Here is an 11,293-nt window from a genome sequence, read left to right as displayed (position 1 = left end):
TTGTCACCACCTTAGCACAGTCCCAAAACACCGGAACATTGAAATTATTTATTACCACAATCTCTCCCTCTCCTCTTTAGGTTTTCATCCCCAAAAGAGGGACTCCCTTTCTTTCTCTCTCCCAACCTTTCCCTGTACTATTATGTAGCATAGAAGAATCAGAATAATTCTCCAGCATCTATATAATTATATATATATATATAATAAATATTATATGAATATAAACTCGGTTTGATTCTTCAGTCAGTATATGATTTAAGTTAGATCACTAGAACAAAACATTTATCAAATCTTTTCATCATGACTTCAGTCATCAACATGGACGGTCATGATCAGCTACTCAGCGATCTTAGCAATTTATCCTCCCAGCAACACCAGGTACTTCTTCTTCTTCTATCGGACCAGGTCCAGTTGATTTCTTTGATTTATTTATTTAATTTTGTAACCCACCTAGAAACTGAGGTCAAAGAAAATTTCTTGGGGGTTAATTTCTTTATGATTTCCTGCATTTTCTTGGATACCCAATTTTACAATTTTGACCTTGTCAAATCCTCCATTTGATATCCCAGGTCGCAAGAAATCAAAATCCAATACTATAAACTTGAGTTGCTTGTTTTACTTTTCTACGCGTTTCTCAGCAACCAAACAACCCAAAAACGTATCGTCGCAATTTTTTCTCCAGTTTTCTCTAAATTGATTATTTGAGTAATATTAGAAGGTTAGTGCATAATTCCGGGCTCCTATGCAAAGTGTTTGGTTTCATTGGCGTTCTGTGTTTGTTTGGAATTTATTGTGTTTGTTAAATTTGTTAATTTTGGGTTCTGAATTTTTTCAGGAGGAAATGCAGAGCAAAGCAGACAATGGTGAAAAGGGATGTGGGAATCATGGTGGGGTGTGTGCAATATGTTTGGATGAGATTGTGCTTCAAGAAACTGCTCTTGTAAAAGGTTGCGAGCATGCCTACTGGTTTGTCTTACCTTTATCTTTCTATTTACACTTTGCTTTTCCTTTCAAAGTATAGATCTGCTGCTTTGGTCTTGTGATTTATGCTGTTGGAGGTGAATGTTTCCTTTTGTGAAACTCTTGGGTGCATCTGTAATAATGCTTTAGTCATTTAGTCATTTGGGTTTGGCTTTGTTGAACGTTTGTGGTTATTGTTCTTTGCTTTCTTTATTCTTTTTTGATAAGAAACAGACTTTCATTAAAAGAAAGAAAAAAAACAATACAACACACAATGCAGTGAACAAGATGTCCACTAACCTACACTTTCCTAGATAAAAAGCGCTAGGCTGATAAAAAACCAAACATACAAAAGTTAGGAGAAAGTCTCCCTAATACACAACAGCCCCCCAATTAGACAAGTTTACAGAAATTGAAAAATCCCTAAAAATTGGAGTAACTGATGCCCATGAAGAAGCCCAAAATCAAACTCTCTCCCACAGAATATGCACCTCTTCCTCCCGCGCATCATCAAAAATCCTTTTATTTCTCTCCAACCAAATTACCCACAAAATGGCCATCATAGCACATATCCCCAACACCATCCCCTTCTCTTTCCCTTCAAAAAACTAAAACATAGAAACTCCTTGCTCCTTTGATTTAGCTTTGCAAAGACCCACTTATCTGTTTGTTTTCGTCTGGGGTACGGCTGGGTTGATCAGGTTTCCGACATTTCACAGCTGTTTAGTGATTAGAATAAACATTTTATACAACAAGTCAGTCTCAAGTGGTTTGGTAATGTGATGAGGGTTGGTACTTATTTCAAGAAAAAACCTAGTGTTACAAAAGTTGTAAGTTAGTCTAATTTTGGTGCATTCAAGAGGATATCTTTGAATGAATTGTTATCTCGCGTTCAGCTTGGTGTAGGTGAATATATTATTTTTATGAGAAACAAAATTCTATTAATAGCAAAACAAATGCAATCTTTGTGGACAAGGTGTCCACAATGTAAATAACAGCTAATGCAATAAAAATCTAACTACCAGACGACAATGTTCATAAAATGTAGATGAGAACAGCTTTCCAATCCGCAAATATAGAAAAGAATGGAATATCCCAAAAATCAGAAGAAACCAAAGCCCAAAGAGATGTCCAGAACCTTACTTTATCCCATAAAACCTCCATCCCTTCCGTTTAAAAGTCTTTAGAGGTTCTTCTATTTCTTTCCAACCACACCACCCAAAATATAGCCAACACCCTCCCAATTCCATAACACCCGTGCCTTCTTTCCTGCCCCGAAAGCTTTTGTGCCTTCCACAAGAAAAGCCGTGCAAGTTGTGGGAAATACCCAAAATAATGGTGCTCTTATTGGGATAAGTTTGGGATGCTTTGGTGTTCTAAAATGGCCGCATCTACATAAGCAGCAAGGAGTTTCTATGTTTTGGTTTTGGAGAAATAACAATTAATATTTTGCACTTTCTGTGTTTTCATTTTATTTTTCTTTGGTTTTGGGAGATGGGGAAAGGATTCGTTTCTGGAAGGATATCTAGATGGGGAATCCCCATTCTGTATAACTTTTCCCTGGCTGTATAGGATTTCCCTGTCTAATAATGCATCCATACTTGCATGTTCGCCATATTTCCTTGTTTATCGGGGTGGAATTTTAATTTCCAAAGAAATCTGAGAGATGTTGAGGTGATGAGCTTTCTTCTTTCATTTATTTGATTGAAAATACTTCCTTTCCATAGACAGATGGTCTTAGTGCCTTGAGACCTCAGGTAATTTTTTTGTGAAAGTATGTTTTTTGGTTTAGTTGATGATTGATGTAAGACAGAAGCATAGGGCTGCTGTCCAGCTATAGTAATAGGGCAAAAACCACAGTAGAAAGGAAAATCCAGCAATAACAGTAGAAAAGAGAGAGAATAAAGCTATAGAATCAAAGTTGGAACGTAGATAGATGAGTTCTAGGGTTTAGGAACCCAAAAGAAGCTCTCACATCAGAAATCTCTGAATAATATTATGCCAAAAACTGTCTATTACAACCTAAGCCTTAAGCTTATATAGGGAAAACATAAACCTAAGATAACTAGGAAAAGCATAAACCTAAACTAACTAGGAAAACATAAAGTAAAATTACCTTAAAAGACCTAATGAAATAAGGAAACTAGACTCTAAATCCAGCTAGGAAATAAAAATTAAAAAGCTACTAAAAAATAATAATAAGTCTTGGAACCCTAGGAGATGCTCTTGCATCAACTCCACCGGGTTGGAAAGAACTCGACTCCGGCGAGTAAGTCTTCACAACTTCTGCAGATAACCCAGATAAACTCTTCTTGAACTTATAGTCTTGAAATTGATTTCTTCCTTTCCAAACAAAGAGATATTTGGAATATTTAATCCTTCTTGAACAGTTAGCTTTATTGTCCATGATCAATCTTGCAGCGCATAATTTCTTCACATTAATGTTCATCTGATTTACAAAATCAATCAGGTTCTTTGCAATCTTGAAGTTCATCGCATCAACTCCAATAAAATCAACATATTCAAAAGTAATATCTTCTGTAAGGCCTTGTGACATCAAAGTTATGGGATCTTCAACAATATCTTCAAGAATTTCCTGTACCATCTTATCTTCTAATTTGTATTGATCCTTTTCCTTGAATCCAACTTTTTCTCTACTCAATTGATGTAGGACAGGAGCAAAGACTGCTGTCCAGCTGTAGTTTTAGGACAAAAAACCACTATAGAGAATACTTCCAGCAACAAACAATAGGAAGAGAAGAGAATAAAGCTATATAATCAAAGTTGGAACGTAGATAAATGAGTTCTAGGGTTAGGAACCCAAAAGAAACTCTCACATCAGAAATCTCTGAATAATATCATGCCAAAAAAAAAAACTGTCTATTACAACCTAAGCCTTAAGCTTATATAGGAAAACAATTTCCTCAATTGACTAGAAAAACAATAAACCTTAGCTAACTAGGAAAACATAAAGTAAAATTACCTTAAAGACCTAATGAAATAAGGAAACTAGACTCTAAATCCAGCTAGGAAATAAAAATTAAAAAGCTACTAAAAAAAATAATAAGTCTTGGAACCCTAGGAGATGCTCCTGCATCAACTGCACCGGGTTGGGAAAAACTCGACTCCGGCGAGTAAGTCTTCACAACTTCTGCAAATAATCCAGATAAACTCTTCTTGAACTTATAGTCTTGAAATTGATTTCTTCCTTTCCAAACAAAGAGATATTTGGAATATTTGATCCTTCTTGAACAGTTAGCTTTATTGTCCATGATCAATCTCGCATCCCATAATTTCTTCACATCAATTTTCATTTGATTTACAAAATCGATCAGGTTCTTGGCAATCTTGAAGTTCATTGCATCAACTCCAATGAAATCAACATATTCAGAAGCATTATTTCCTATAGAGTCTTGGGACTTCAGGATTGTGGGCTCATCGCCTATGATGTCTTCAAGAATTTCCTGTACCACCTTATTTTCAAATTTATATTGGTTCCCTTCCTTCAAAAAAATTTCAGACCCAACATTTTCTTTACTCTCACCAGATTCTTTGTCAAAAGTTTTCTCAAGCCCCAAACAAATAACTTAACAAGCTTCACAATCATCTTCTACTCAACTATCAAATCCTGGAGGAAGATCTAAATTTAGAGAACTATCATCTTCCAAGTCATCCAAAGTTTCTTCAAAAGGGCTATCCGACTCATGAGAACCACGATTCTCAGATCAACGCCATCATAAGCGGAACCTGGATAATCATAACTCACCACTTATTCCACAAAACATTCATCCTCAAGACTACCTTCCGGTATGTCCAAGGGGTTGCGTCCGCCTTCCGGAATCTCCATATGGGCTTTCGCATGTTCCTGTCGTCGGAGCGTTTCCATTGCTCTTGACAGATCTTCGATCATACGCCACATCTCTGCCATCTTTGTTTGTAGAGCTTGGTTTCCTTGTCCCCGGCTTCTACCACGTCCAGCCATGGTGTAGAACTAGGGTTTGCAACCAGGGTTTGCTCTGATACCAATTGATGTAAGACAGAAGCATAGGGCTGCTGTCCAGCTATAGTAATAGGGCAAAAACCACAGTAGAAAGGAAAATCCAGCAATAACAGTAGAAAAGAGAGAGAATAAAGCTATAGAATCAAAGTTGGAACGTAGATAGATGAGTTCTAGGGTTTAGGAACCCAAAAGAAGCTCTCACATCAGAAATCTCTGAATAATATTATGCCAAAACCTGTCTATTACAACCTAAGCCTTAAGCTTATGTAGGGAAAACATAAACCTAAGATAACTAGGAAAAGCATAAACCTAAACTAACTAGGAAAACATAAAGTAAAATTACCTTAAAAGACCTAATGAAATAAGGAAACTAGACTCTAAATCCAGCTAGGAAATAAAAATTAAAAAGCTAATAAAAAATAATAATAAGTCTTGGAACCCTAGGAGATGCTCCTGCATCAATGATCATCTCCACCCTTATTGACTACTTACAAGATATGCTATGAAAATAATTTATTTTTGAATTCAAAGATTGTCCTTTCTCTTCCTGGACATTGATTTTGAAGCAGCGATCTCTTAGGCTCTATTGTTTCGTTTGGATATAATGTGGTTTGCTTGTTTCTTGGGTATACTGTGTTTGTTTTTTAGGGTCTCTTAGTCTCCTCTGTTTGAGTGGTTATTTTAGTGGACTGCTGCATCACTTTGTTTGTATTAGCACCAATAGCCATATCAATTTCCTATAATACAAATGTATTAGTTTTTACTCTTTATTTGTTAGAAGGAGGTGAATATAAAATGAAGAAAATATATGAAATTTATTTTAGTTGTTTGCAAGGCATCTTTCAGATAAAATGCACACACTTACATAAAGATATACATCAATCATGTAGGCGTGGAGCTCTTTTAGTGGCAACCCTACATGTCATTGTTGATGTGTGAGGTATCTGAGATTCTAACTTACAATTGTATTGACCATAAAGAAGAAATGTTGTTAAAGGTGCTTGCCTGGGGCACTTCTGTGCTATGACATGGCAAGGAAACTGATTAGTACCTCTTGTACACATGGGCAAGGTGAAAAGACCTAGGTGGTGGACATCCAAAACAAGTAGTGGTTTAATGTGTAAAAAGACAGAAGCTACCAACATATAATGTTTCTTTTAGTCTGAAACTGAGTGGGTTTATTTGTATATTTTGTAATTTTTTGGTATAATTTATAAAAGAGGTAGTATATGTCTATTCCATGCTAAGGAACCTGATTAGTACCTCTTGTACACATGGAGTTGTTTGATGTGACCTTGTACTCCCTGTTGACTGTTGCAAACTCATAACACTAGAAGTTTAGCACTGCACGGATCCTTTTGGACCTGTGGAGTTCCAAGAAATTGAATGATGGCTGTGGTTTAAGCTTCGTGAAGCATTCTTCTCTAATTTAACGAGGATACATAAAGCGAAGCAATTAGTATACGATGCTGGTCACATAAAAATGAAAATAGGATGAAAGCATGACAGACACTTTTACTTTTAAATTTTTTAAGCAATGGCACTTGGCTGTGGTATTCATGGTTTAGCATTTTTGTTCTGTGCAGTGCAACTTGCATTCTTCGTTGGGTGACATACAGCCAAAAACCAACCTGCCCTCAGTGCAAACATCCATTTGAGTTCCTGAATGTCCATCGTTCGCTTGATGGCAGGTATTTCAAGTCCTCTTGTTTCTCTTTATATAAATATTTAGAAAGGGAGAAACATGGTGAGAGAGTAGTGCCTTGTACATTTTTTGCAAGAAGAGTTTTTTGACAGATATCTTAGAGCCCTGTGAAGGTAGTGCTTGCATACTTGTCAAAAACTAGAAGGTAAAAAGAAAAGAAGAGTGTACTTTAGCAAAAGAAATTTTGATTGAAACTAATAGTTATTTAAGGAAAAGTGGTTATGAGTAGTCTGAAGCGGCCGCCACAGGCTGCGTCAATGCAAAATTTGGAGGGTATATCTTCAACTTGGTTGACACTGGATGTGTAATCTCATAATTCTTTCTAGGACATACTATTTGTGAATAATCAGTTCTGACATGCCTAAAGGAAAAAAAGAATGTGTTGTCATCTTAATAACACTTGTCATTTTCATGGTTTGACAGCATACATGATTACATGTTTGAGGAAAGTGTGTGCCTACTTCTTAGAGCCAGATGGTTTGAGCCTTTGATTGTGGAGGAACGTGAAGATGTGTATGATGATATTGAGGATTATTATCCGTACGAGGATGAAGAGGATGAAGAGGATGATCTGGATGAAGCTTACTTCAGTAGTTCATCGAGTATCCGCATTGGTAATCGAAGATGGGGAGATAATGGATACGTGAGTGCTGGGCGTCAAGAAGCAAGGCCTGTTCACAGATCAAATATCCAGGACTCAGGTGCTAGTTCATCTCGTGAACCCAGGAACAAAGAGGCTGCAATTGATAAAACTGGGAGGCGTGCAAAGCGGGCACTTAAACGTGAAGCTGCTGATAAGGCTGCTGCAGCAAAACATCAGCAGCATTTGGCAAGGTTGGGCCGGAAGTAATTCTCATTCCGCAACTCCATCATATGCCCATATTTACAACACCCCACCCCCTTCTTCTGTAAATACTGACCTTTTTTTTTTTTTTTTGGGTTGAGACTGTATTTCCCTTCAACCTTGTGAAATAATGTAACCATTTAATGAAAAAAAAGAAAAAAAGAAAAAAAAAAAAAAAAAGAGAGGACGCTGTGAAATAATGACTGACTGATCTATTGCATCCTTAAAATCAGATTCTTAGTTTAATTGCTTTCAATTTTTAGTCAGCTGGTAGTTAATTGGTCTCTTTCAAGGCAAGTTTTGATTCCGACTGTTTTGCATTCTAAGTTGTTTGACAAGAAAGGTGTAGTAGAGTAGTAGGCAGAGACGGCTTTTCAGAAGAAATCGAACTTTGGTTTAAAAATAAAAATTACAGATTTCTGCTTCAAGAAAGATATTATGAATAAATTTTAGGGAAAAATAAAAAAAACTGAAGACTTTGCCCTTGTTAATTCATGACATGAACAATGGGTTTCTATTGCATACTTAAAATCAGATTCTTAGTTTAATTGCTTCATTTTTTAGTCAGCTGGTAGTTAATTGGTCTCTTTCAAGGCAAGATTTGATTCTGATTGTTTTGCATTCTAAATTGTTTAACAAGAAAGGTGTAGAAGAGTAGTAGGCAGAGACGGCTTTTCGGAAGAAATCGAACTTTTGTTTAAAAATAAAAATTACAGATTTCTGCTTCAAGAAAGATATTATGAATAAATTTTAGGGAAAAAAAAAAAAAAAACTGAAGTCTTTGCCATTGTTAATTCATGACATGAATAATGGGACTCATTTTGTCTAAATTTGTTTTAAAAATGAAAGTATTTTGGGTTAAATACAAAAATGGTCCACGAACTTTACAGTGAATCTCAATTTGGTCCACTAACTATAAAAAGTGTCAATTTGGTTCACGAACTTTCCAAGTTATATCAAACTAGTACAAATGTTAATTTTCATCAAAAAATTAACGAAATTGATAACATGAAAATGTGATGAACGGACTAAAATGCCTTTGAAAATGTGGTCACTTGTTGTACACATGACCAGTTTTCGTTAAATTTTTCAATGAAAGTTATCATTTGTACTGCTTTGGTACAACTTGAAAAGTTCGTGGACCAAATTGACACTTTTTATAGTTAGTGGACCAAATTAAGATTCACTGTAAAGTTCGTGGACCATTTTTGTATTTAACCCAGGTATTTTGGTTTTTTCAAGTTAGTTTTATCCAGTTAAAAAGCGGATAAAGTATAAAAAAAACTGATTTTTTATAACATTGGAGAGCATCTCGTGAGAAAGGTGGATAGATTGATAATGAAGATGGGCCAAGTAGGGCCTCCACTAAATTCACTCAGTGGAGCGAGTTAGGCATTAGAAGTGGAAGCTGTAATGTCAATTGTCAAGCAAAGCAACCCCTCCAAAAATCACTATCCTTCACCCACCCCCAAAAGAAAGTGCATGAGAAATGAGTGATTAAAAAACAACCATAACATCATCAATTTTTTCTTTGATTAGTTTCCTTTCTTCTCTTCACTCCCACCTACTACCATACCCACCACAAATGACAAAGCAAGCTCCACAATTGCAGTACTGTAAGTCTCTCTCTCTCCCAAGGCTTAATTGGCACAACCTTTCTTTCGTAAAAATGCTTTGCTTGAATGTGTAGATTGATCCTGTAAAACTTCTTTAAGAACCCCAAAATCTGCTGTCTGAGACATCTCCCTCTCTCTCTCTCTCTCTCTCTCTCTCTCTCTCTCAATGCATTAAAATTCTGACATTGCTTCAGAAACCTACGTTTTAAGCATGAAAGCCAACTTTTTGGTCACTTAATCAATTCAACATCTATTATAATTTCTATCAACTCTGTTTCTCTTCTGTTGTACCATTCTTCTAGCTTTCTTGCTACCAAACAGAAACAGAAACTATTAGAATATCAAAGGGAGGCTATATTCCAATGGAGTCATTCAATCAGACTACTGGGTTCAGGTACAACCTGAATTCAAACACAATCAGCGATGAAAATGGCGATGCCGACTTTTCTGGGATTCTTGAAATCTATGTTCACCATGCTAGGAACATTCACAACATATGCATCTATGAAAACCAAGATGTTTATGCAAAATTTTCCCTTACTTACAATCCAGATGAGACCCTCTCAACTAGAATCATCAATGGAGGTGGCAAGAACCCGGAATTTAACGAAAACTTGAGGATAAAAATCACTCAAGTTGATGCTGTTCTGAAATGTGAGATTTGGATGCTCAGCAGGGCCAGGAACTACTTGGAAGACCAGCTTTTGGGATTCACTTTGGTCCCAATTTCACAAGTAATTGGCAAAGCAAAAGTGACTCAAGATTTTAGTCTGTCTTCCACTGATCTCTTTCATTCCCCAGCTGGAACTGTCAAATTGACTCTTTCTCTCAACACATCCTTGCCTGTTAAACCCTCCACCAGTTCCTTATCCCAATCGTCTGCTAACTCATCCATAACTTCAGAAGTTGTATTGCTCGATCGAAAAATAGCACAAGTGATGTTAGACCCAGTTGAGTATTCGAGGATCGAATTCCCAGATATCAATGTGGTGAGGGAGAATCAGCAAATGGTCACTGAGTACTTTGACTTGGCAAGGCATGGCTGTGCTTGGAGGCCTGGTTCTGAAGGACTAATTGCCTCGTTTCTTCATCTGGGTGCATCTCCTCAGCCTGCTGATGACTGTGAAATGACTGTAAGTTCATCCGAGGGCATTCAGGGTGAACCTGTTTCTCCTAATGGGAGCATCCAAAACTCTGGCTTCTTGAGTTCTATCACAACAAGCTTGAGTGATGATCGAAACTCGGTTGATTCAATTGAGAAAAAGAATCGCGTGGCTGGGGAATCATCGAATTCTCTTATCACATCTGTCGCCACAGGAGCAGCTAATCAAGGTTCTGCTACTTGTCCAGACACTCCAACCTCAAGAAAGGGAAGAGAAACTAGAGATGACAAGGAGTCGAATTTCTCGGGCAAGGAAGGGGAGTGCAAGAAGGAACAGAAGGTTGGTTCTGGTCAATTTGGTCAGGTGTTTTCTGCTCCACTTGGGAATATCAACATGGAGGCTGAGCAGTCTGCAATGCAGCAACAAATAGTGGACATGTACATGAGAAGCATGCAACAATTTACCGAGTCCTTAGCAAAGATGAAGCTCCCAATGGATCTTGATAAAGCAGAATGTGAAGACCGCAGTGAAGTGATTTCAAACCATAACAACAATTTAGAACTTGATAAAAAGAAGGATGGATCAAGGGTGTTTTATGGTAGCAGGGCCTTCTTCTGATTGCTAATTGATCAATGCTGCAATATTTGACCGTATAAATTTAATTTGCAGGACACTGATCAGTTTAATTTATTGGAACTTTGTTATTTTCATAGGCGGGCAATTGCATTACATTTATGACTATGAGATATTTGGCTTCCTTTTTAGTCTTGCATAACTGGTTTTCCCTTGCTGATATGAATAGTTGCTTCAAATTCTGATGTAGTTGTTGCTTTTAACTACACCTTTACACCAACCACATGTTAATCTCTGTTAAGAGCCATGGCAATGTGATTTTCATTTGTGTTCTGTAGCTTCTGCTTTGTCTTCAGGACATTTCATTTGGTCTTACAAATTAAATGCTACAATAAACAGAACAAGAAAGACTGTAGGTGCAATTAGTAATATTGTAGAGTAATAAAACTGCATAATATGCTGTCTTACAAATTAATAACATTAAATTGATTG

At 36.7% G+C, this 11,293-nt stretch overlaps 2 protein-coding genes across 3 annotated transcripts; both read left to right on the top strand.

The window, feature by feature from the left end:
* LOC147299427 (RING/U-box superfamily protein) lies at positions 1–7,729 on the top strand. Of its 2 annotated transcripts, XM_086228998.1 has the most exons (5): positions 1–378; positions 570–718; positions 836–966; positions 6,547–6,651; positions 7,089–7,729. In XM_086228998.1, exons 3-5 carry the CDS (start codon positions 842–844, stop codon positions 7,513–7,515), a joined length of 657 nt encoding a protein of 218 aa, XP_086085124.1. In that variant the 5' UTR covers positions 1–378; positions 570–718; positions 836–841; the 3' UTR covers positions 7,516–7,729. The 2 variants fall into 2 exon arrangements, with proteins under 2 accessions (XP_086085124.1, XP_086085123.1); XM_086228997.1 differs by lacking the exon at positions 570–718.
* A 1,143-nt stretch (positions 7,730–8,872) lies between these two features.
* On the top strand, positions 8,873–10,985 carry LOC147299426 (Calcium-dependent lipid-binding (CaLB domain) family protein). The gene is made up of 2 exons (XM_086249102.1): positions 8,873–9,125; positions 9,428–10,985. Exon 2 carries the CDS (start codon positions 9,488–9,490, stop codon positions 10,844–10,846), a length of 1,359 nt encoding a protein of 452 aa, XP_086105228.1. The 5' UTR covers positions 8,873–9,125; positions 9,428–9,487; the 3' UTR covers positions 10,847–10,985.
* The last annotated feature ends 308 nt before the right edge of the window (positions 10,986–11,293 follow it).

This window comes from Dryas octopetala, chromosome 1, assembly GCF_963921425.1.
Source record: "Dryas octopetala chromosome 1, drDryOcto1.1, whole genome shotgun sequence".
NCBI lineage: Eukaryota > Viridiplantae > Streptophyta > Magnoliopsida > Rosales > Rosaceae > Dryas > Dryas octopetala.
Note: the sequence above shows the minus strand (reverse complement) of the source record. Positions and strands in the feature narration are given on the sequence as shown.

What these genes read in the sequence shown, in the direction of transcription:
- LOC147299426 (XM_086249102.1), top strand. Translation starts at nt 9,488, where the DNA reads ATGGAGTCATTCAATCAGACTACTGGGTTCAGGTACAACCTGAATTCA.
- LOC147299427 (XM_086228997.1), top strand. Translation starts at nt 301, where the DNA reads ATGACTTCAGTCATCAACATGGACGGTCATGATCAGCTACTCAGCGAT. An exon ending in TATCCTCCCAGCAACACCAG is followed by an intron (nt 379 to 835) that starts GTACTTCTTCTT and finishes GAATTTTTTCAG; the next exon opens with GAGGAAATGCAGAGCAAAGC. An exon ending in GGTTGCGAGCATGCCTACTG is followed by an intron (nt 967 to 6,546) that starts GTTTGTCTTACC and finishes TGTTCTGTGCAG; the next exon opens with TGCAACTTGCATTCTTCGTT.